General features: G+C 45.9%; 1 protein-coding gene across 2 annotated transcripts in view; it reads right to left on the minus strand.

Annotated features, from left to right (window-relative positions):
- Positions 1–17,554, minus strand: part of PPP1R21 (protein phosphatase 1 regulatory subunit 21) — a 1,307,116-nt gene extending 1,289,562 nt beyond the window's left edge. Inside the window, exon 1 of one of the 2 annotated variants that reach the window (XM_069608410.1) lies at positions 17,251–17,554. In XM_069608410.1, the coding sequence (XP_069464511.1) occupies positions 17,251–17,304 (54 nt within the window). In that variant the 5' untranslated portion in view covers positions 17,305–17,554. The remainder of the gene's footprint in view (positions 1–17,250) is intronic. The other variant, XM_069608409.1, reaches the window with a different exon arrangement.
- Between the last annotated feature and the right edge of the window lie 8,686 nt (positions 17,555–26,240).

Consider the following 26,240-nt stretch of genomic DNA (forward strand, 5'->3'; position numbering starts at 1 on the left):
TAGGGAAATCCCATCTTCGCATAAAGCAAGTTAGGCCTTAAACCATCCTCACATTTAAGTTAATAAAAGTGTTCCGTTTGAACTTTAAATCTGTTGTCTGTGTCCTGCTTAATGGTGCCTTCACAAGTAGCACACTATCTAGAAGACCACCACAAACCTGATGACATATTCTGGTGGATGCTAGATGTTCCCAAAGCTTTGACCAATACACAACAGTCCCTTCTCCACAAAGAAGAGTAGTGGATCCACTGTATGCAGACGCACTTGTCAGGCCTCAATGAACAGTCACCCCTCCAGTACTAAGGTTATCAGTGTTTAAATGTGCTGTATATAAGCATGAAACATTGTGCCACCAGCTCGGGATTCGTTCAAGTACTTCTAGACATTTTCTTTGAATGTCTAAGGTAGCAGTCAGCCACAACTTTTGACTCCTTGTTTTTTACCCATATGGTCGGCTATCCTTTTTTTTTAACCACTTTCTCACGTTTATTTTTTTAATCATGGATACGTTTCCAGATATCCCAACATTAGCTTCATATGTTTTTCCGGGCTCCCCTTCTTATATGCAAGCCTCATCAGGTCCAATGAACAAATGTTGCCATTTGCATAAAGCAACAGCGCTGCGCATAGCACCGGGCATTCCCCCCACCTTTGTTTGGTGACCAAATCCAATTCAACGTTATACTGCCAGTTACAAAAGCAAGACAATCACGTCCTGGCATCTCTCACTGCTGCCGCCTGAGGTGGCAGCAAGATTGGGATATATTGCTGGGCGCTTCGCCCCCTACGACTTGCCAGCTCATCCTGTGCCGACCATTCCCTCTGTGACTCTTGCTTTGAGATTCATCAAGTAAGGGACAGTTGGGCTTCTTATAGCCGTATGGTACCAATACAATGTACAATTTGCAAACATCTCTGTTCGGTCTGCAGGTCCATTCATTGTTCAGAATCTCACTCATTCACATATCAGCGTACTACCTCAGTCTCAGGTAAATGCGGTTTTCAGCAATTTCCAAGCACTTTGGTAGCAGAGTTCTTTTAGGCTATTCAAGAGTTACCACACATTACACACTCTACGTTGTCCTTGTTTACAGCATGCAGGTGTGACTTTATGCTCAACAAAGCCACCTACACTCACATTTCATCTTGATATGAGAACATATGCCCCCTCTGGGTCTACCACATGGCGAGTTAGATCACTTCTAGTGTCCTTGATGTTAATTTCACTTTCATTGCTTTTTATCTGTGCCATTTCAGACAGGGTCATGTAGACATTTTTGGTCACACGAAAGCGAATTAGTAATGTTGTCCTTGCGGAAACGTCCTCAACACTTGCACTATAGCATATGCAGTCCCTGCACTACAGGACAACGGTGACCCTGCGTCAGTGCAAATCAATTTGGGAATGTCTTTGATTTTACCATATGTAAATGCAAATGTTTATTTAGCACAGCAATAACTCTGTTAGTCAACTTCTTGGCCTATACCTGGAGAGAACATGAAACTGGTCTCAGCTCTTTCCCAGTAACTGTTACCTAATTTCTCTCTTCTTGATATTGTTTTCACTGAATCCAGGTGATAAGAAACATTGTTCTATTGTTACTCCATGTAATTTATTTATTTACACAATGATTAAGTAAAAGTGTGAGAAAGGAAACTTATGTTCCGTCCACATTTCAACTGCCTAAACGTAATGCCCATTAATTATCACAATCTGAATTAGTATAAGCAATTTGCTAGGAACATCACTCCACTGATCAAAACGGAGGACTGGTTGGCATCCCTTGACCAGGGATGCATATGTGCATGTACAGATACAGATTAAGGACAAGGTGTTTTTCCAATTCACCTACAAAGGGGAACACTATCAGTTCAGGGTGCTACCATTTGGAAGGGCCTCAGCACCCAAGGTATTCACCAAGATCTTGGCCCCGGTGGTAAGTCTCTTACACAAACTAGGAATTTCTGTTTTCCCATATTTAAACGATTGGCTAATTGACGCTCCTTTCTTTTTTTTTTTTCTTTCTTGAAGGCCATGATGATGGGCAACAAGTTTGCAGAATCCAGATTAAAAAAAAAAGTTTTGTCATCCATTGGGAAAAATGCAAGCTTCAAGCATCAAACACTTCACAGTTCATTGGAGCACTTTGACACCAGGGCAGCAAGGGCTGTTTTCCCATATGACCGTATGACCGTATGACCAGATTGCAGGCATAATGGGCTCCCATTGCAAGGGAATGGCTTATGGTCCAGAGGGATCTATCAGCTACAACGCAGGTTGTTCCATTGGCCTGGGCATATATCAAACCCCTAGTAAGACATCTATTAAACTAGTGGTCCCAGAGTTCTCTCCAGTACGACCGCTCCATTCCTTCGTCAGCTCCTCTCAGTGAAAAAAATGTGGTAGTGGCTGGAGGATGGGAATTTGCTCAAAGGAGCCCACCTAGAACCTAGGTCCCCATGTTTCCAAAGCATCTGGCATCTGACAACAGATGCCAGATGCTTTGGATGGAGTGGACGACCTCGAGTTCCTAGGTGGTACAGGCACGATGGAGCGAGAGAGAGTCCAGCCACATCTCTAATTGGAGAGAGCTTTCGACAGTTCTTAGGGTCCTGGAACATTTCACACCAGAGCTGCGGGGAAACAGTGTTTTTAATACTTAATTATTCTTGAACTGACAGTGGTGTGGGGGGTGCGATGTCAGGCACTTGGCAGGGTGCCAGCGAAGAACCTGGTGCTGCATCTGTTCACAGCATATCTTCCGGAGGGGAACATATGCTTGCGGATTTGTTTTGAGATGACAGTTCCCTTCCTCAGTCCACTACACACTCGCCCGGCAACATTTCTCCAGATATGTCAGAAGTTTGGGATGCCAGAGATAGACCTGTTCACTTCATACTTTGATCAGCAAGTCCCAAGATTTGTGTCAGCAGTCCACTCCCCACTAGCACGGTGGGTAGGTGCGTTCTCATTCAATTGGCCTCAGAAGCTCCTTTCCGATTCCCCCCCCCCCCCAATTCCTTTGTTCCCGAAAGTCTTGATCAAAATAAGGCAATACAAGGCCTCTATCTTAGGTGCGATTCCTGTTTGGCTGCATCGTCAATGGTTCGTTCCCCTTGCTTCTACAACTAGCATGGGAGGACCTTTGGTCCATGCCACTACTCCCTCCTCCCCTGGCATCCTCCATCCTCCCAGCTTACAAACTGCAGAATCTACACTAGCAGTATGGTGGTTGAAAGATTAGAGTTACAAAGAGCGGTTGCTCCAAGGGAGTGGCCCTCTGTATACAGAAGACAAGGGAACCAGCCACGAGAAAGTTATCAGCGGCACTGGCATTCTTTTTCATCTTGGGTTCTTCCAAGCTGAGGCCAACCGCTTTCAGGTTCCAGATTTTATTTAGGGATGGATTTCTCCTCTTAGGTGTCAGTGAGCTGCTATTAAAGTGGTCTGCTTTAAATGGGAGGGTTTGCAGGAGGTGGCAAGTCTGACCTAGATCACCAAGTCCCAAGGTTTGTGTCAGCAGTCCAGTCCCCCTAGCATGGTGGGCGGATGCCTTCTCGTTCCATTGGCCTCAGGAGCTCCTTTATGCTCCCCTCCATCCACCCCATGCCTGATTCCTTTGATCCCGAAAGTCCATCTCATAATCAGGCAAGACAGAGCATCCCTCAACTGGAGGATCTGCAGGAGGTGGCAGATCCTACTTAGGTCACCAACTCCCAAGTTTCATGTCAGTAGTACACTCCTGACTAACTTGGTGTGGGGGGCCTTCTCATTCCATTGGTCGCATGCGCTCTTTTATGCTTCCCCCTCCCTCATCCCGATTCCTTTGATCCTGAAAGTCCTGATCAAAGTCAGGCAAGACAAATCATCTCTCAGGTGTCAGTGGGCTGCTATTAAAGTGGCCAGCTTTAACTGTGAGGGTGTGCAGAAGGTGGCAGTTTTGGTCCCAAAGCTTTTTCAGAGTTTCAACATGAAACGCCCAAAGGTTCGATCAATCTTCCCTCTTGGGACTTGCCACTGGCACCATGGGCACTGCAAGCTGCTCCTTTCGAGCCCTTGAGGGTCACCTTGGGTTCCTTGAGGCGAAGGTTCTCTTTTTGGTGGCAATCATTTGAGGTATTCGGATAGCGGAGCTAAGGTGCCTCTTGTGCCATTACCCATATGTGCATTTCTTTACAGACATAGTGGTCCTGCTTTTCCCATCCGCTTTTCAGTCGAATGTGACATCTAAGTTCCATGTCTCCCAAGATTTCATCCTTCCGTTACTGCGAGATGCACAGGGAGAACCAGATGCACAATAAATGCCCGGGCTATGTCCAGTGAATCTAGAGAGCATGTCTGCTTCTAGACAAGTGAACGCTCGGTTGGTGACCCACAGTACAGCTAAGCAGGGGACTAAACCTTCACCCAGCACAATGAGCAAATGGATCAGGTTGGTTTTCACCACTGCATATCCTGAGGCTGGGGTAGCTTTTCCAGAACTGTCCAAGGGAGGTCAACTAGTCAGGGTAGCGGCCTCATGGGCTGAATGGCGACGTCCATTGAGAAAATGTGTAGAGCAGCAACATGGGCCAATCACTCTACATTTATGAGACACTATAACATTTTGGTGGGCCCTTCACCGGACTCAAGATTTTGGCTCTGCAGTGATAGAAGCAGTTTCATATTGAGGCGATTCATTAATAAAATCGGATTTCGCTTACCAATCTGGCTGTGGCTGTTCGTCATTCTGAGCAGTCTGAATGAACTGGACCATGGTTATATGCTTGGAATATCCTCAATGAAGGACTATGTTGAAAAAGCCGGACGAAGTGCTAATGGCTGGATTACTTAACAATAATATTCGTTAGTCCGAGTCTGGATCTTCTTCGTCACAGTCCTATATGCCCTCCCACCCTACCCAGTTGGCCGGATGACTTGGAAATGACAAGATAGGGGTGGGAGGGAACTTGTCTAAGGATTAAAGAAAAGTACCAAACAAACATGGAGGAAGGACTATACCAGTCCTCAGGTTCCTCCGTGTTGATGTGGGAAGGGGTGCTTTGGATGGTCTGTCAGGAGATGCGACTCCTCAATGAAGTAAGGACTGTGACAAGTGTAGTAACTGCTACATGTTCCATTGGAACATTGGGCGGTTGTCATGGAATGTAGGGGTTTGTTTGTTGGTGGAGAGGGACATTGTGGTGGGTTCATGGAGGCAGTGCTGCAGGGTTTTACAATAAATCTTACCCGTTTACATCCATCCGGGTGTGCCATGCCTGCTTCAATTTGGCGACGAGGATAGCAGATGGTTCTGGTGGGCCTGCTGTGCAAGTTAGGACCTGCGTAATGGACACCAGTGCTGGCAGGCGCTTTCAAACCCTGTGGCGGGCACAGTGACAAGTGCCCTGGGGGGGGATCATGATGACGCGCTACAGTGTTGCCTATGACAGAGGGAGGGGAGGGCTGCCTTCCCCAGGGTCACCGGAGCGGAGCAGGAACAAGCTACTGAGTGCTCGCGGATAAAAGGAAAGGACCCGGGAAGCACAGACCGGCCATCTTGGTTGCCATAGCAACCTGTTTCAAGCTTCGGATGAAGTTTGATGTTGTCCCTGGGTGATCTCTGGCAGGAACAGAGAGTGTGAACGCTCGCCAGCTAGAGGAAAGGAACTGCAAGCGTTGAGAAGCGTAGGAGGCCATTTTGGTTGTTGTGGCAACCTGCTACTAACATTGTACAGTGATCATCAGTGCTCCGTGTTGATCTTCTTCCTCCCAGTGGTTGCAATGTTTTTTTTTTTTATCCCTTCAATTCTTGCTCCTGGTTGCCACACTGCACTAGCTTACAGGTGTTGGGTGGGGGGCAACTGACGGTGTAGGGAGATTGCGAAGAAGGTATCAGAAGGATTACTGAAGCCTTGGTGCTGGGGAGATGTCGGGGACTGTCCATCCTCCAGACCCCTTCCTGCTGATTCCTAGTACGCCGAGCACACCCTGGAATGACTGGAAAGAATATTGGATGAATTACTTGGGTGCCACTGAATATGAAGGGATGAGACCCCCGTTGAGAATAAAATGCTGTGGCATTCTCTGGGGCAGGAGGGCCAGAAGAAATATAGAGATTTGCTGCTCGTGGCAGATGCACAAGGAGGGGGTGATATGGATGAATATCAAAAAGCCCTTTTGTAGTTAGACATATTTTTGTTGCACCTAATACCAATATAGCGATAAATCGCTTAAACACCTACACTCGGAAGCAGCAGGAGCACAAATCAGTGGAAATGTATGTTAGTGCACCGAGGAAGCTGGAAAGTACATGCAAGTTCACGGCAAGAATGGGCACTGATGAGTTGATGAAGGACCAAATCATTATCCACACGAACAATACTGTCATCCAAGAATGCTTATGCTGGTTACCTATGCAGCTGCCCGATTGGATCTGGCTCCTTTTTCAATAGCCTATGGGAAGCCAGCAGGCTTGGCTGGCACCCCTCTCAAGGCCCACACTCCTGGTCCCCGTCAGCTCCCTGTCCGCTACAGGTACGCCCTGGTCACCCCCCCCTTTATCGACTGTGTTGATATGAGTGCCCCCCGCCCCCCTCCCCTTGGTCACCTGTGTTAATGCAAGTCCTCCCCAACCCCCCTCTCGTCGTCCTCCCCGTCCCTCTCCTCCAAGCTACGCCCACCTAAACTGACTTTCTGCATCTGTGTGCTGCTGCCACCCTGCTACATGGGGTTGGGCAACATGTTTGTGCCACCTAAACTGACTCTGCATTTGTATGCTGCTGTCACCCTGCAACATGGAGTTAGGCAAACACTATGTTTTTGCAAGCACTTGCGTAACTAAGTATGCCGCCCCGCAACATGGGGTTAGGCAACATGTATGTTTGTATGTATGTTTCTGCAAGCACTTATGTAACTAAGTAAGCCTTCTGTGACCGTGCCACTATGCCCAAGGGCTGTTGTGCGCTTTATAAATGCAAATAAATAAATAACTGCATTGGAACATGATAAGAGACTGTTTTGAAGTTTTAAGTAAACTCAGAGATAGAGAGTCGACAATAGAGCCGAGTAAATTTCGGTTTAGGGTGGAGGAAGTGGACTATTTGGGACATGTAGTGAGTGGGCAGGGGGTAGCGGCCTAAAACGGATGCTATGAGGGTGGTAAGAGAAGCCCTGTTACCTAAGAATAAGGATGAAGTGAGGGATATTTAGGACTTGCTGAATTTTACAAATTTGTTAAGGATTTTGCTGTCGTATCAGAACCTATTCACAAACTTTGGAGGAAGGGTGTGTAATTTGTTTGGGAGAAGGAGTGTCAAAGAGCTTTGGAGATTATAAAAATGGAATTCGTGATGCACAGAATTTGTGGGGGTTCAAAATGGAGGATGAGTGCACTATTACAGTGGATGCCAGTGTGAAGGGGTTAGGAGCGTTCTTTTCTCAATGTGTTGGGAGAGAGGAAAGGACAATTCCTTGTCCTCCTCGGGTCCTCTCTTATCTTTACTAGCGACTCTCCTGCCTGCGAGCGATAATCTGCTACTCAGTTCCATCCATCTATCTATCCTTGTCCTCCTCAGGTCCGCTATGACCTTAACTAGCATCTCTTCTGCATGGGAACGATAATCTGCTACTCAGTTCCATTCATCTGTCCTTATCCTCCTCAGGTACTCTCTTACCTTAACGAGCAGCTCTCCTGCCTGGGAGCAATAATTTGCTACTCCGTTCCATTCATCTGTCCTTGTTCTCCTCAGGTCCTCTCTTACCTTAACTAGCTGCTCTCCTGGCTCGGGTGATAATATGCTACTCAGTTCCATTCAACTGTCCTTGTCCCATCAGGTACTCACTTACCTTAACTAGCTGCTCTCCTGCCTGTGAGCGATAATCTGCTACTCAGTCCCATTCATCTGTCCTTGTCCTTCTCAGGGCTAATGTTGATTACACTCCTTCTCACATGCACTTCTGGAATGCCTTTTTTCTGTTGGTCCATCATTTTATACGGGTAGGCTTTTAGCAGTGTTCACTCTCGCCTTAAATAAGGAACCTCTATTATCTTCTGTACATTTCCCTTAAACCTCTGATAGGTTTCTGTTTTGTTTTTGTACTAACTTCATTTAACTTGCTACCATTTATTTAAATTTGCCCAGCACTTGTGTATAGGCGCGTTATAAATGCCATATCGTATCAGCACTCGCAACAGTGGTTTATAGATTCAATAAAAAGAAAATAAGAGTTTTGTTCCCATTCAATTCGATAAGGTTGGAATGCACTCAACATCAAAGACTGCCCTAAATCACCAACGAATAAACCGAATATTCGCCAATTAAAATGTATTACCATAATTGCAGAAAAAATATATATTGTATTCATCAATCAAGATAACTAAGCAATAAATAAAGGCATATAAAATCAGCACTGTGTGATGAAAATATCATTACAGCAGGAACAAAATTATTGAATTTACCAATATAGATGGTGTGAATTAAGAGGGCACACACATATTAATCATACAGTGTAAACCAAACACGAAATAAATATGCAAAAAATTGAAATTATACAAAACTTTAAAAATCACAAAACATATGCAAGAAAAACAGACGTAAAAAGAGGAGCATTCCAATTTTAAGAAAGGTTCAATATTTTCCTTTGAAGTAGTTTTTCTTCCACCTAGAATATTTACATAACTTGTTAACACGACTGGCTACATGGCATTATTTCAGCACAATGGGTCATTTTTCGCCACTCATGCGCAGCAGCGTGTAAGCAACCTTTTAAAAGTGCACCTTCCTCCCTTCCACTGAGGAACATTGGACAGGCATGAAGTGAACGGAGATGGGAGGAAACAGTGGAATTTTCTCCATCAATTCAAATGAGAATGGGTATTATCAGCGAACATAACTAAGTGCAGCTCGAAGATGAAAATAAATTAATGAATAATAAAAATGTTTTAAAAATCAGGTCTGCGTTGGGGGCTCGGATAAAGGTTAAAAATAAGGGGATTCGCAAAAGGTCCTCTGGAGCACCACAGCACACCAAAAGGGGTAGAGAAACCAGGTGCAATAATTACATATCACATGAGTCATTGGTCTATTGCACTCCTAGGTGCTGAATTGTGAATAACTACACTGATTATAAAACCAATTTATCACAGTGAATGGTAGTGGAGTGTTAAAGATTGCCAGTTTCACCTGCCGTGCCCACTAGTAGGCACAGTTCTTCTCAGAGAACTAGCTGCTTGTGCATGGCATGAAGTCTAATAAGAGTTGCTAAATGCTTTCACGCCTTCTGCTACACATAAGAGGCTTGTTGAGCAACTTTGAAACGGTCTGTATAATAGTAGAATAGAAGACGCAAGTTACTGTTATAGGGACTCTGGCACCTGTATTAGGACTGGTCTGCTGGCTCATGGGAATTCCAGTTCACTAACAGAACGATGGATGAATCCGAGTACCCAAGGGGACTACTGAGAGAACGGTTAGAAGCAGGGCTCAAAAGTTGCACTCTACAGTAGCTAGTCATGACTGACTTCAAAAGGTCAGAAATGGCGGGCTTGCTGCCTGTGGAGAATTGAGGGGATGAGTGACATTTATTACCCGGCTAGTAGCGTGCAACCTCAACGTTTTTCCTCTGGTTAGGAGCATGAAAGAGTGTGTGGCTCACAGTTGAAATGCTTTTAAGAGACAATCTAGGGTGCTAAGAAAGAACCCTGCCCCCAAAACCCCCCCCAAAATAAGGCTCCCTCTCTTTTTGCGAGTGGCTAACGCTCATGAACCTGTGGAACCTTAAGCTAGTACTGGGGGGGGGGGCTGTTCTATAATGTAGTGGACCTAGGGAACTATGCCCACCCCCTGTGACCCATTACAGGGATGAGACCCTATCCGTGAGAGTAAATAGCATGCAGAAGATAAGAACAAAAATGCTGCAGCGAACCTGCGACCTATCAGTGGTATGTGAATCACATTATCTCACAATGGAAATGGAGGGGATAACCAATTCTCTTTTTTTCTTTACACGGTCTGTAGGAAATGCTTTGCTACCCCCAATTGTATCACCTGTGTGCATCATAATGGTTATGGTGGGAACAGTAAAAATGTAACATTTTCCATACCACCTAAAATTATGTGTTCGGATTGCAAGGGATATTTTATGAAATGGGGTACATGTAAATTATTGCCTGGGGTAAATAACTGTAGTACTTCCTGCCCCATGCCTTAGATATCCTGTGTGATGCAAATTCACAATTAGGCGCCATTTTCGAAATAGGAGGAATTTAAAATGCTACATGTTTTTTACTACTAGAAACATACTCATAATGAAGCCCTTAGCCACAAAAGATCCTGGTAAAGGTTGGGGAAAAGCTTAACCCACACAAAGAGTTGGAGATGTATGTTCAGGACTCGCCGTATAGCATATGGAAGGAACTAATATGCGTTATGCCATTAAAGAGGAATGTCTTGCTTTTGAGCACTGCATACTTGTAACATTGTTCTAAATGGGGCATCTGTTATTAATTGCTACCAACTTTGAACTGTATATTTTGATACCATTTGTTTGTGGATCTAATTTAGTTGATTAGAGCTGGTATTTTACTACATACTCTTTTTAAACTTTAAAACACCCAATTTCGAGACGCTCAATATTGAATCCTGCATTGCGTGGTGTGTGGTTTACACTGTATGATTGATATATGTGTGTGCCCTCTTAATCGTTTTTCACACCATCTGTATTGGTAAATTGAATAATTTTTTAGATCACTCCCTTTAGGACAGCTTTTATAAATAATTAGTGCAAGGTAGTGTACCTCAGGACCTTAAGAAAATTTATCACGCCCCATTTGAAAAATTCAAATCTAGCTCCATCTGTGTTACAAAACTATCGACCTACTGCAGCCATCCCTTGGCCAGGTACATTGTTAGAGAAAGTTGTGACCAGACAACTACAGGCATTCATTGAAAGGCAGTCCCTGTTGGACCCCTTTCAATCGGTTTCAGATCAAAATTTGGGACTGAGACAGCACTTCTGGCAGTACAGCACGATTAGTTGGATGCCGCAGATAATGGAGATCTTTCATTATTGGTAATGTTGGATCTCACTGCAAGCCTTTGACACTGTGGACCATTCGATACTGCTCAGTCGCATAAAAGAAATGGGAAATGTCTTGGACCATGCAATTAAATGGTTTGAATCCTTATCAGATCGGCGTCAGCTGGTAAAAGTGGGGGGGTTTTCCCTCAGACTATAAATTGCCGACATCCATAGGAATCTTCCCCGTCACCTTTGTTTTTGAATCTCTATTTGCAGCCTTTGATGAATATCCTCAGGTGTCATTGGATTAATTTTCACTCTTATGCCAGGGACACCCAGATTTTCATCAAATTAGAGAATGCTGATGGAATTTATGAGGGTCAATGTTTTGAGGAAGTTAGCCAATGGATGTCGGCAAATCAGCAGCAATTAAATCCAGCCAAGACTGAGGTTGCCCTTTTCAACCCAAAACATCTTCTTGCTGCTGGGAAGCGTCCCCAAGATTCGCGCTTACACGGGGCTGAACTTAAATTCGCCTCTACAATAAAAAATGTGGGATGTATATGGCAGGACAATCTTGGCAGTGAAAGTCAGGTCAGTGCCAAGGTCCGGCCAGTTTTTCACTCCTTGCGCCTGCTTCGACAAGTTTTGCCATTTATCCCAAGTAGCGACCATGCTATTGCAGTGGGCTTTTAGTAAATTGACATTTAGACTACTGCAACATCCTTCTTGCCAGAATCCCGGCTAAGCAGCGGCAGGAACTGCAAAGGGCCCAAAATGCAGCCGTTAGACTGGTCTGGTGTCAGAGTAGATTCACCCATGTCTCGACTGCCCGCCGACTCACCATTAGCTGGCAGTGGATGACAGAATCAAGTTCAAGATTGCCTGCCTGATTTTTAAAAATTTGAAGGGGTCTGCCCCATCATATTTAACGGACAAACTTAGTCGACATCAATCGTCTAGGTTGTTATGTTCAGGGAACCAAATCCTGCTGAATATTCCCAGATCTCGTTGTGTTACAAGGGGAGATATACGGCCCTAGGTTTTGGAATAGTATTCCCTTAAAAATCAGGACTTTTGAATACTTTTACCAGTTTCGAGGAGCCCTTAAGACTTTCCTCTTTAAATAATAGGATATCTAGACATCGTCTGTCTCCATGGTATATAGCTCTCTCTGACAATTTGACCTTTTTTGATCAATGTTCTATTCTGATATGTCGTTCTTCAGATCATCTGCGCCTCTATATGATCCAATTCGTCTTTGTGTGCGTTTACAAATACGCAAACCAAATCAAATCAGTCAGTGTAGGCAAGGTGGCAACGATTCACAAAGAACTTCAAGTATTGGTTAAAAATGTGGTAGGTGCAAATTGCACATACAGACCACCAAAACTGAGCACGCATGTAGTCACAAAACATCTCACACGCGGCATAGGCAATTTGTGCTTTCTACATTTTTCATGCACAGAAGGACCAGATTAACATAAAAACAGACACACGTCCCTGAAGTAGAGAAAAACATATTGAGGCAAAAAATAAACATTTAAAACCGTTTTCCTTAAAGTGGTATCAAACTTTGGGAAAAGTGAATAACTTTTATGAACAAATGATATAACAAAAAGACAAAATTTGCGCCTGCAAAATTGCCCTGGCCCATGGGCTGGGCTGGAACAAAGGACACTTATTTGCATCGCCATCCATTTTCATTCCTCCAGGCACAAACATTTAGAACACGCAAAGTAAGCTTGACGGGAGGTACAAATTAAGTTGCAGAGAGCCATGTTTTCACAAATGGCCTTTTATCAGAGTTTGCAAATCTGGTGCAATTTGGACATTTTTTCCGGTCATAAATTATTTTGAAATAATGCTTGGTGAATCAGGCTCAGTGATTGAAAGCATCCAATCGAAGCCCCTGAGAGCGAAAGGGCTGGAGATGTGTGAAAAAAGAATAGTCTGCATGCATGAGTCTCAATACAGATCCTAAGCAGGCAAGGAAGCAGTCGGAATGGGTGCATGTTATGTTAAGAGCTTAGGTAAAGAGTCCATGAAAGAACCTTGAGAGGCGTTACACAAGGATATAAAACACCCTTAATAAGGCCAAAACACTGAGATGCTGGGTGTATCTAGCAAGAGAACTCTGCATGAAAGGGACATCCCACACATGTGACAGGAATTAAAAGATTGGTAGTAACATTTATATGGAAAGTCCTCAAGGTGCATCAGAACAAAGAGGGAGCACTTGAAATGATTGTGGCCTTTATGGCATCGATTTGTCTGTAAAGAAAATCTAAATTAAGCCAACAGCCTGGTGATGTCTACAATTGTTCTGCTGAATCATTCCCTACAGGCCCAGTTACCACTAACGATTATACCGACGACATAGATTAGTCTACTGAACATCACTGGGATAAAACCCACCATGTTCACTTCTCTCTCCTCCAGCTCTAACCCCATGGTTTCTACAATACATCTTTACACGTCCATGTCTAGGACCCGACATCTCAGTCCACTGGCTCGGCAGAACCAGGACGTCCCCTTATACAAGGGCCATGGTGTAATATTGCGATTAGAAGCGATGAAAGCGATGAAAGCCTTGCCACTACTGGGACTCGCTTGAACGTGTCTCAAACCCATCACACAGCCAATCACAAACTATATCTAGCACCATGCTCCAGCAGGTATAGAAAGTGCCACATAATTAAAGTTCCTACTCCAAACACAGCTACACATTACTAGACTCCTTCTCATGAATACATATAACTAACCTGTTATAAGACATACAACCCGACTCCCACAATCCACAGCCTATCCCATTCTGGTGACGGTATGTCCATACTTTGAAAACAAGCGTTTGCTATGCTTTAAAGAATTGGGTGGTGGCTACACAGAGGTGTTTAGGGACTTGTTTTGGTGTCGACTCATGTGGGGCACAAACGTTTCTCTTAATTTGTGCTTGAACAATTTTTCAAATTTTCCATCAAATGAATTGGATGTAAAGAATGAAACTTGTAATGTGTGAATCTGTTTTAGTGTAATGTGATCGTTTTTTAAAAGTTTTTTCATAACTTCTTTTTTCATGAGATGTGATTTCTGTTTTCTTTCTCTTTCTACTATGTTGTGTAAGGTTTTCTGTAAACCACAAATGCAACAATATTTTTTTTAATTTTGATTTTTTTATATATATCCTATCCCATGTATTCCCTCTAGTCTCCGGCGTTTGTCTTATTGTCTAAACCCTCTTTTCTACTCACCATCCTCTAAACTCGCTCATATTAACTCTTCTCGCAACCTATTCTCTGGTACCACAGGCTATGGTCTGCAGACATCCTGGCAGGATCACAATACGCCTTCCTGTGGACAAGGTCAGGCACTACGGTAGTGATGGATGCAGTGAAATACTTGATTACATAAGACATATTTTACATCAATCACTAATACCGCATGAATTCAACATAACGAAGATATTTTATTTAAGAAGAATGAGGAGGCATGCATAATGCCTGAATATGCAGGCATCCCAGAAGGCATGCATTCATTTCTAGCTGTAGTACATGAATTGCGTTTCTAGTATACTGGAATATTGGTATATGGTTAATCACTGCAAAATGTTACAGAACTAAACACTGGTTTCCACAAGGTACTATATACTATAGTTTATGTATTATTCAGGGCAAATGTCACCTGGACAGATGGCGCACGTGCAAAGCTTGACCCTTGGTAATGGTACTATGCCATGTGACACGAGTGCCTCCAGACCTTCAAGAATCTCTAATGCCAACACACTTATCATCCCTAGATTCAAACTGACTAAGGCTGGAGGTGCCAGCTTCCCCGTCCGGGCGGCCCAAGTATGGAACTCACTGCCCCACACTTTACGTGAGGAGAAATCCTACCTCAAATTCAGATCTAACTACATCAACCATCTGAAGCAATCGATCAACTAGCCAGTACCTCCTTTCCCCCCTAACCCTGCTGTTATAAAACACCTGTAAACTGTAGAATATTCTGTATATAATTTACTGTATTATTGCTATGGCCTGTATGTATTTTTAGCATTATGTGTAATTATGTAACTATGTAACCTATGCCTCGCATATCCTTTACTGCTGCGCTCTCGGGTCTGGTGCGCATTATAAATGAATAAAAACAAACAAACAAACCTCAAACGGGCCGACAGAGTCCTTCATCCTTCCGAAAATGAGTACAACATGTGGGTTATAATAGCGATGCGAAATATGATGGCGCTCAGAACCTTGCTGCGCCGACACAGCCCTTCTTTCTTCCGAGGTTGATAAACTGAGTACCACATGTGGGTAATAATAATAATAATAATGACGCTAAATATTATAGCGCTCAGAATGTGCATTAAGCACAATAATCGCCAGTTATTACGTGAAAGTAATATTTTTGTAGAGTCTGAATTAGTGAATGAAGAAAGATGGGTTGCAGGAGGCACCGGTACCCAATAAGGACTAGTTGTGGGGAGAGAAGGAGAAGGAGAAGGAGAAGGAGAAGAAGGAGAAGGAGAAGAAGAAGGAGAGAGAGAGAAAGTGTGTGTGTGTGTGTGTGTGTGTGTGTGTGTGTGTGTGTGTGTGTGTGTGTGTGTGTGTGTGTGTGTGTGTGTGTTTTTTTTGGGGGGGGTCAATGCAAAAAACAATAAACAATCTACTTTTATATTTAATCGTCCATGCACCTTCACTAAATTGTACATATGTGTTTGGAAGTGGCTGGAACAGTTGTTTGACAATTTAGCTGACCTTTAATAGAAGGTGGTCAAATGTTAGAGAGCAAAATGTTTCTCACGTTCCAGTGTAGTGCAACCTTAACTATAATGTTGATACTGATAAAACTGAGAGGGTCAAATTATAAATGTGGAACTTACAGTATGTTTTCTACACTGTGTTGCTTTATTTTCTTGTAGTTCCAAGTACATATTTGCAGAAATACATCTTCTAGCTCCTTTATTTTTGGAAACATTAATGTAGGGGTTCAAGAGGGGTTTTAGGTGTGTAGATTTCCATAAAGACTATTTGTAGAAGCTAGCCATACTTTGTTTACTTAGCCTACGTTTGAAGATGCATATCATTAATCACCCGTATACTTTACATGTGCCTCTATCTTTGATCAATGATGCAGTCCTTGGCTGGTATGCCTATGTTTAGAGTGACAAAGTTATAATATGATGCTGCAGCTCCAAGCTTTTGTATGGAATTACTGTAGTAACATATGTGCATGTATACATTAAATACTATGCAGTGTAATATATGTACCATGATTACTGTAGTACGGGCTGTAGCATTTTCAGTGCATCCCTTAAGTGCAATGGGCGGGTACGCTCGTCCTGAATTTCAAAAAGGAATTATTGTAGGCTCTGCCTATTTCCTCAGTTAATCAAGGTTAGCATTGCAATCAGCTAAAGACATGTGCGTGTCTTCCACGCATAAGTATAAGGAACCAGTGGGTCATTGTTTGGGCAGTTCGGGCTGGACTGCCCCTTTTGGGGTAGGACCAAGCCTGATTTGCATATGGTTTTTCCCCTTCTGTAATGGCAGGCTGAAAAACGATGGTCTGAGGGTTGCCCAGAGCTTTGCCCGTGGTTATGATTAATTCAAAACCTTCCAGCATCTCCTTTCTGTTTTGTTAAGGTCATTGTAATACATCTGTATTCTTGCCAAACAAAAAAAAGGACTAGTCACTCCCTCGTTCCAACAAGTTATTAGAGTGGTGAGGTTGCAAGGATGCCTGCCTCGCTATCAGCAAACAATCCATGGGATACTTCGGCTCACAGCGGGGTGAGACAGTGGTGGGTTCCAAGGAAGGCTCTGGTTGACAACTGGGTGAGAGGTTAGAGGTCTGTGCAAGGCCCTGGGTCAAAGCAGGGCGCAGTGCTATGGGTAGGGTCTGTGGGATGCTCCGATTCCTACCGGCGAGATGCCCGAAGAAGGCGCCAGCTATGGGGACATTATGACTCTCAGCCATGGGTCTGGCTTACTGTGAGGACTGAGGAGGCTGGAGAGAGTCTGTCACACAAGGAGGGTCAGTACCCCTCTGCCCCAGTGTGAAACACATGTCATTGCTAGTTCAAATGGGAATGACTGTCCTTTGCAATGCTTCTGGGCAAAGATACACAATGCGATATAATGCTAGTAGTTGGTCCCTACTATGTGACACTTGGTGGCCGTGGGGATGCCCCTGGAGAGAGGGCGTGGGGCTGAACATGGTAGCGCGGGGATACTGTCTGCAGTTACCTTGGAGTATTCCTGGGCCAGTTTCTGGTACTTCCCTTGCAGTTCCGCAGCCATCTCTTCCCCCCCAGTGCTTCTATTGCCGGGGCGGCGCTGTGTGCCCTGTGCGGGTTGCTGAGCGGCGGGGGCTTGCTTAGCTCGGGCGATGCATCTCCGGCCAGGGTGCTGCTGCGAGACGCTACTCTGGAGCCCCGCAGAGATCGCTAGGTGTGGGGACAGTGACAGCCACGGCCGCTGCTCCCCGGCGCCGCCTCCTCGGCCCCTGTGTGCGGGATACTGAAGCTGGAAGGCAGGGCTGGGCTCTGCAACCCCACGCCCCTTCCGGCTCACACACACTGACGAGCAGACACTTTCCGGCGCCTCCTGTGAGCAAGAGGAGGACCGAGAGAGACAATGCTCACAGAAAAAAGAGAGTGGCAAATGTGCAGCGAGAGAGAGGCAGGGATGGAGAGAACGGGTAAATGCACACTAGGAGAGAGCGGCATGCCTGCAGGGAAAGTGGTAGGAAAGAGCCACATACAGGAAGAAAGAGAACGATATGCACCCCTGTAGGGAAAGCCTAGGCAACACTCCAAGCTCATTTCTCAACGCACTTCTACTTGCAGGTCCATCAGAGGTGTTAAGCTGAGTAAGGCAGGCATATTTTGCTTCGTAACCACGCCTAATGCAGCTGAATGAGCCACGCTGCAATACAGTTTGTGTGCAATCAATATTTTGCCCGTAGGCTTTACTATTTACAAAACTCAAAAGGTGTGCTTTTGGGCACCTCCTGTTCAAGGAGAGGGATGACGGTCACCAGCTGTGGTGGCCTGAAGGAAGACCGGACACAGGTTGTGCTGGAACACTCTGGTTATTTAGACACCTTCTCTAACTTGCTGAACTGGGGATAAGCAGATCCAGGGCAGGGGCAGAAACAGTACTCACGTAGGTATTCAGTCCAATGCATGCAGTTGCTTCACTGCCTGCTAGGGGTGCACACATCACACATCCAGAGCACTCAGGTGGCTGCCCTCAGCCATGGCATTACGCTCTGTGTTCAGGCCACAGTTGTCAGGGCCTGAAGGTAATTGAAGCTCCAGGATCAGGAGGAGCACTGGGCAGTGCGTCTTCATTCACTGCCAGCTTCGTTCTCCCCGCCTCTGGCGTTTTTGCGCTCTCAGCGCTCCGTCTTCTCGCGAAATCGCCTTCCCGCGATCTCGCAAGATTACGTCCCCACACACCTCCTTTGGTGGGAAAAGGAAGGGTGCTAGTCCATGACAAAGTCTGCAAACTTGGTGGGCTTCCTTCTCTCCCGCTGGTGTCTGCCTTGGTTGGGGCTGAGACCTGGGGGTTGATCTGTTGCGTGGGGAGATCCGGGTGGATCGAGTTCTCCATGTGAGTTCTTCCCTATGAGTTCCCTGGGATGAGGAGAGGGGCTCATGTCTGATTGTTCCCTTTGATCCTTTATCTCCGGGGAGTCTGTCTCTGGATGAAGGGGGTCGCAGGCGAACATTGCTGCTCCCGGTCATCTCCTGCTTCTACAGACGGGTGGTTGGTGGATGCTCTTCTCCGGTATACGGCCACTCTTTCCAGTTTCCATCACTTGCCGTCGCTGTTGAGGACGTGATTGGCTCCCTTTGCAGTGACCTCTATGGGCCTACTGTATTTGGAGCCAGTCGTGGTGTCTTTGTGAGGATGGCGTATTTTTACTAGATCGCCTTCGTTAACCTCTGTACGGTGGGCGGCCCTGCGTCTGTCGCCTTGAGATTTCATCGCTTCCTTGTATTCCTGCATGCGGAATACGATGTCTCGCATGCCTACGTCTTCATCTTCTCTGACTTGGTGAAGCCAGGGCGGTACCAGCGTGGACGCCGCCCTTCTGCCTCTCAACACTTCAAAAGGGGAAACTGGTGTGATGCAGTGGGCTGCGACGGCCTCCTTTACTGCCTTGCTGGGGTCTCGACCCGATGCGTGCGCCAGTTGCAGCGCACCTTTGATGAAGCGGTTCGCCCTTTCCACCAGCCCGTTTGCTTGCGGGTACAGGCTCGCTCTCAAATGGCGGACATTATGTCTTCTTAGAAACCTTTCCATTTCTCGGGATAACAACTGCACTCTGTTGTCGGTCACGATTTCCTCAGGGAGACCTTCGTGCTGAAACACGGCGGTGAGCGCCTCTATGACTGTGCTCGTGGTGATGTCTACTGGGAATTCGATAAATAATAATAATAATAATAATTATCTCTATGCACTTGGAAAAGTAGTCAACCATGACTATTCCATACTTGTGTTCTGTGGACATGCCGTCCAGTGGGCCAATGAAGTCTAGGCCTATTTTGTGCCATACTCTCTTTGGGATTTCGGTGGGCGTCATGGGGGCTTGTCTCACGGACAGGCATTTGTCGCTATTGATGCATTCATGGCACCTTTCAATCATTGCCCTTATGTCCTGGTCTATGCCGGGCCACCAGTAGGCATTGCGTACTCTGCAACTCGTCATGTTGCTGTTGCTTCCTAAATGGCCTGAATGCGCTCTGCACAGGATTACTTTACAGATGCCTCTTGGGGGAATCATGCGGTTGCCTCTCAGAATGAGGCCGTTCATGGCAGTGATTTCATCGCTCACCTTCCTGTAGGGGCGTAGGCCTTCTGGGACTGCTTTTTCATTGGGCCATCCCTCGCAGACCCACACCACCACGCAACGTAGGGCTTCGTCCTGCTCCTATTCCTTCTGCCAGTGGCGCTTACTTAGTTCCATGAATTCACTGTTCCTTAGATCACTTATGGAAGCTATGACGCATTCATCTTCAAGGAACGTGGTTCCTGGGGTGTTTTGGTTGAGGAGCCTGGACTTACAGTCTGCCTGGGTGTTCTTTCAACCGACGATGTGGGCTATTTCGTAGGTGTACTCTTGAAGTTTTGCTGCGATTCTGGCCAGTCATGGAGTGGTGGTCTTGGTGCTGCCTGGGCTTAACATGTGTATGAGAGGTTTGTGGACTGTGACCAACGGAATTTTGGTACCCCAGACGTATGATCTGAAATACTCGACTGCCCAGGCGCACGCCAGCATTTCCTTTTCCACAGTTGAGTAGTTCTTCTCCGATGCTGATAGGGCCTTTGAGGCCTTTGAGGCAAAGGCTACTATGTTCGCTGTCCCCCCCCCCCTTTTTGGGTTAACGTGGCGCCTACCCCCATAGGCGCTGGCGTCTGTTGTGATGCATGTTTCCCATTCAGGGTTGAAGGGTTTGAGACGGCGCGTGCAGGATCCTCTTTTTGATCTCGATGAACGCATCGTCCTGCTGGACGTGGTTTCAGAGTATCTGGGGACAAATTTTGCATAATATTCCACGAGGCCCAAGAAGGACTGGAGTTCATCTTTGGACATTGGGGCTGGGGCGTCGGTTATGGCTTCGAGGAGATTCTTCTTGGGACTCGCCCTATCCTTCGAAATGCGATACCCCAGTTACTCAACTTCACCTATGCCGAACACACATTTCTCATGGTGCAGGGGGACGCCGCCTTCTTGTAGTCTGCTCAATACCACATTGAGTGCTCTGCCGTGGGTATCCGCTTCCTTGGCGTACACTAAAATGCAGTCCTGAAAGTAGGAGACGTTCGTGATTCCTTTCAGCAGAGAGGTTATCATCCTCTGGAAGGCCGAAGCCGCTGAGGACAGGCCGAATGGCATGCGCGTATACTGAAATGTGCCGAACAGGGTGATGAACGCCGTGAGCGGGCGCAAGGCCTTGTGCAAGCTTATTTGGTGGTACGCGTCATGCATATCAAGCCTCGAAAATATGGTTGCTTCTTTCATCATGAGCAAAATTTTGCTAATGGTGGGAAGCGGAAAACTGTCTGTGACCACTTCTAGGTTAAGACTTCTTAGGTCTCTGCAGACTCTGAGATCATTCGAAGACTTCTTTTTGATGAGGACTACTGGGCACAACCATTCAGAGGACTCCACTGTTTCGATGGTGCCCTCTTTAACCATCTTCTGGAGGTGGGCTTCCAGCGCTGGCCTCGCTGTGGCAGGCACAGGCCTGACTTTGTGCTTCACAGGCATCCTCGTCGCCAATTATGCCGTGGCCTGAAGGAAGACAGGACACAGGTTGTGCTGGAACACAGTGTTTATTCAGTCCAATGCATGCAGTTGCTTCACTGCCTGCTAGGGGTGCACACATCCAGAGCACCCAGGTGGCTGTCCTCAGTTGGGCAGTGCATCTTCATTCACTGCCAGCTTCATTCTCCCTGCCTACAGCGTTTTTGCGCTCTCAGTGCTCCGTCTTCTCGCGAGATCGCCGTTCCTGCGATCTCGCAAGATGACTCCAGATTTCTTTTCCTTCCATTCCCGGCTGGTGCCTCTTATCAGTCCAAATGGCATTCTCTCCTCTGACACGTGCCACCGCCTACGACTTGCTGGATACAGTTTTGCTACCTGGCGTTTTTGCGCTTTCTTCTCCTGTAACCTCCCCTTTCATCTCCTCATGTTGAGATGAGCATGGTGGGAAACGAGAAGTCTTCACCCGTCAAGGATGTGCTTGCTTCCTGAAGTGCCCCTCATTAGTGCAGTCTGTCTTCCTCTTGCTGATAGATTTTAGATATCAGCAGTAATTATTGCATACCGAGGCTTGAGTCTCAAGTTAATTGTTGAGAACTTTATCTTGCTGACAGTGTTTGCTGACCGTGTTTATCTGTCAGTGGGGGATGTTGGATACCGAGGCTGTGCCTCATGAGTCCAATTTCGCTGGTTGAGAGTGTAGTCGCGGTTTGAAATGCTTTTTGATCTGTGTTCTTGTCACAGTAGAGATGGTTTCACGGGTCACTGCTGTGATGGGCCGCGGGTAGTGGTCAAAAGGATTAGCAGTAATCGTAGCAAGTTTCTTGATCAGAGGGTTTGCGTTCTGATCCAGTCCTTGGCAGAAATTCCTGTTTAGCTTCGCTAGATGTTCATACAACATCTCGATTCCCAGATCCCTGTGCAGGTCGGCTGTTCTTGCAAAAAAGTTTGGGTCCAGCCGCGATCCTCAGAGCTTTGTTCTGCGCCTTTTAAAGAGTCCTCTGGTGGGTTTCTGCACAGGTGCTCCATGCCAGAGAGGCATAAATCAGGGTGGGTCTAATAATCATCTTGTAGATGTTGGACTTTACTCCGGATGGGCATGGACCTTGACTTCAAGAGTGGGTACCATGCTGCAAGCTTGCCGGAAGCTATCTATTTGGTGTTTTCAATGTGGCTCCTACAAGTGAGCTTGCTGTCCAGCATTATTCCCAGGTAACGGCTGCTGCTCTTCCACTTGATGTTCTCTCAGTTGAGGCTAAAATGTGTGTGCTCTCTGATCTTTTTCATGAACATCGTAGCAGTTGTCTTGCTGGTGTTCAGTGTAATCTGCCAGTCGCTGTACCGTGTTGACACTGTGATGCTGGAAATGCATTGGAGGGACAGGGCCTCCCTGTCATTGTCTTGTATTCCCTTATCATGTGTGTTCTGTGTTATTTTCTGCATAGGAGTCCAGTTGGGACCACTGGCAGTGCAGCTCTTCCTCTTTTTGGTTGTGGTGAACAGAGGCCCTTGGGATGCCCTTATGGCATCCATGGGTGGGGTTACAACCCTGTACCCCTAGCAAATCTTTCTAGTCACTTGTGTGTTGCCCACAGAGCAAGGTATGGGCTGGTGGCAGCTTCATGCTGATATGACAGGAGCTGTGAGTATCCTCCATTTCGGGATACACAGGCCCTGCCATAGGAATCAGTGGATTCCTGATAGACGGCAAGATGCACTGAGAAGAAATTTCCCCGCATATCAGTCTTTGTCCTGCCCAAGGGCAGTCCAGCACCGAAATGCTAGGCAATTCTCCTCTGAACAAGAGTACCACAGCGATCAATACCGGGTTGTGATTCGAGGTCAGCTCAGCAAGAGTTTCCAGTTCAACCGATTGTCAGAGGTTCTTCAGCAGTGCGATGTCCAGCACGTCCGGGTTGTGGATGGATAGTGTGTGGGGTCTGTAGGACCTGCTACAACAAAATCTTTTTCTCTGCAGTATGCTAGCAGCTTGTGTCCCCTGGGGTTGGCATTCCTTGAGTTACAGCATCAGTGCTTAGCATTCAAGTAACCTCCCATTATGGTTGGGACATTTGAGTCAAGCAAGTCGTCTAGGTGCCCCAAATCCAGCTTTGCTCTAGGAGGGCAGTACGTTGCAATCAATCAAAGTGTTCCCACTTTTAAGGAACTCATGGCGGCAACAGTAAAAGCAGACACAAGTGATCACAGTTCAAGGGTGTTTTTTTAGACTGTATAATGGGTGAAATAAACGCCTAATCTAAACCTAAATCTAAGATATGGAACAGAGACTGCCCTCCTAGTAGTACAGGATGATACAGTTAACCATGAAATCCTTTTGGAACGACTACAGGAGGCAGGAAGAATCTCTGATTCAGCACTGGAATGGTTTAGGTCTTTTTTGACCAATCGCCAACAACGTGTGAGACGGGGGAGTTCCTGCAGACCTCATTTGTTTGAATTGTGGGGTCCCGCAGGGATCCTCCTTGTCCCCACGGCTGTTTAATTTGCATATTCAGCCTCTTCTGGAAATTTTAAGACGCTATGAGCTGGATTTCCACTAATATACTGACGACACCCATATATTTTTACAAATCGTTAATTTCCAGGAAGCATTTAGTAAACTAGGACAATGCCTGGAAGAAGTAAGCAGCTTAATGTCTAAGAACTAAAACCAAACTCATACTATTCAGACCAAACACTTGGTGACAGCTGCCAAGAAGTTGCCTATCCCGACACTGCTGGGCAAAAGTTTAAAATTTGTATTGAAAATCAAAAATCTGGGTTGAATGTGGCAAGAAGATCTCGGTAGTGAAGCACAGGTGGGAGCTAAGACAAAGCAGTCCACTTTGTCTTAAGAATGCTACGTCAAGCACTCCATTATATACCTAAAGAGGATCATGCATCCGTGGTGGGGGCACTAACTAGTGCTCACCTTGACTATTGTAACAGTCAATTGTTGGGCATTCCCTCCAAACAGCTCCAGCGGCTCCAGAGAGCACAAAATGCGGCTGTAAGATTGATATTCAAGCTAAACAAATCTGCCTATGTGTCCCTATTTCGTCGGGAGCTGCATTGGCTTCCAATCGTCGACCGCATTAAATTTAAGACAGCTTGCATTGTCTTTAAATGCATAAATGGCATTGCTCCTCTGTATTTAAGAGAGCTCATTCAGCCATATCACCCGATGAGATAACTACACTCTAGTGACAGCCACCTTCTGATCATTCCTCACTCAGTCTACACATCCTGAGGTGACAGAAGATTCTCTGTCTTTGGCCCCAGGTTGTGGAACTCTTTAACAATACAACTCTGGAAAATGAGCTAATTCCTGCAATTTCGCACAGCACTGAAGACTTTTCTGTTTAGAGAGATGGCCCTTTGTATTCTGGGGGCACTGTTCTGAAGTATATCATCCACCATTGTTGATGTTATCTGCGCCAATTAAGTTTGTTTGGTGCGCGTTATAAATACAAAAAAATAAATAAATAAATAAGATGGGAGCAAGCTACTACCATCAAATAATAATAAAGCAGTCCTATTGGCGTCTTGTCAAATAAAAAAACTATACAAAAAAAAAGATTGCCATTCATTACAACAGAGTTACAAAATAGTCTGGGATAATCTTCTCAAGAAAAGAAAGAAGTGTTCACCAAATGATAAGACAGGATGGTATGGTTGGGTCTCCCTTCCCCATGTTTTTAGCACGGTACAAGGCAGGACCTTTGAGCACAGCGCACTCCTGGACCTCGAAAGCACGAGGTAACAGTTCCTTTCAATGATGTCAGAACCTTCTGGGGCCAAGTCTCTTTTCCTGCAAAAGTCTCTTGCCTTAGAAGGCCGGCTGTACCAAAACAATAAACGAACAAAAGTTTATTTAATCAATCTTCACGGGGCGATTACACTTCGCCTTAGGATCCCCCTCTGCCGGGGTCCTTCATGCAACGTGGGACTCCCTCCGTCGTGTTCACTGCGGCCTTTTATTCAAAACAGTAACAATCAAGAGTCTCAATGCCTTTTCAACCAATCATTCACTGTGGACATTCATCAATCGGGTTCACTCTTGTCGACACAATGTCCACGGGTTTATCACTGTTTACCCCAATTTGCAGGCATCCCTCAGCCGGCTTCACATTTGTCAGTTTCACAGTTCAGACAGTTTACTCTCATGTGTCAAAGACTTTCGAGTGTACGAGGGGTTTTGCTCGACCCTCGTAGGACCACTTTGACACTTTACATTAGCCTCTCCTAAGGCCTCTTGGTCTTCGTAGTTTCAACAAAACAACACAACCCCAAAAGGGCTTCAGTCAGAGTCCTTCGAATGAGTACCCCGACACACCTGACTACTCTGCTTCTGAACCGTTTACTAGGGTTTCTTTAAAGTTCATTTACACAAGTTCTATGTTCAACAGGGTTGCTGCCTGTAACCTTGGGCGCAGCATAGTTCGGTTTTACTATCTGTCTTCTCTGGCTCACCGGCTGTGCTGAACTGAGTTTCTTGTCTCGGGAGTCAAGGACAGCATCACAGCGGCAAGTGCTTCTCCCCGCTTTGGCTATCAGCGCAGGAGGGACCCATGTGCTGTTGACACCTGTCACATCACACACCAGCTGGACTTTCAGGTCTTATGGTTTCCCTTTCGTAGAATTTGCGGGTTTGAATTGAAAAGGGCAAGGGCAAATCCCTCCTTGTCGTCCCCTCAGGTCTCTCCGCCTTTCTCCTCTGTTTGACCTGCCGGTCCGGAAGAGCTGCTTCCTCGTACGTTCACCCTTGCTCAAATTGTGCTTTCGTGCTCCGCCTTTTATCCCTGTGGAGAAGGGAAAGGGCCGTCAGGTGTGCATAGTTATTGTCAATGGCCTGACTGTTGTGTTGGGACATTTCAGGTAAACGGCTCGGTGTTAGTCTGTTGTCTGTCGCGGTGTAGGAAAGTGTTCGTGGTGGAAAAGGGTGGGTAGAACTTCTGAA

The sequence above is a fragment of the Ambystoma mexicanum genome, chromosome 4q, assembly GCF_040938575.1.
Source record: "Ambystoma mexicanum isolate Mex_15411 chromosome 4q, UKY_AmexF1_1, whole genome shotgun sequence".
Taxonomy (NCBI): Eukaryota; Metazoa; Chordata; class Amphibia; order Caudata; family Ambystomatidae; genus Ambystoma; species Ambystoma mexicanum.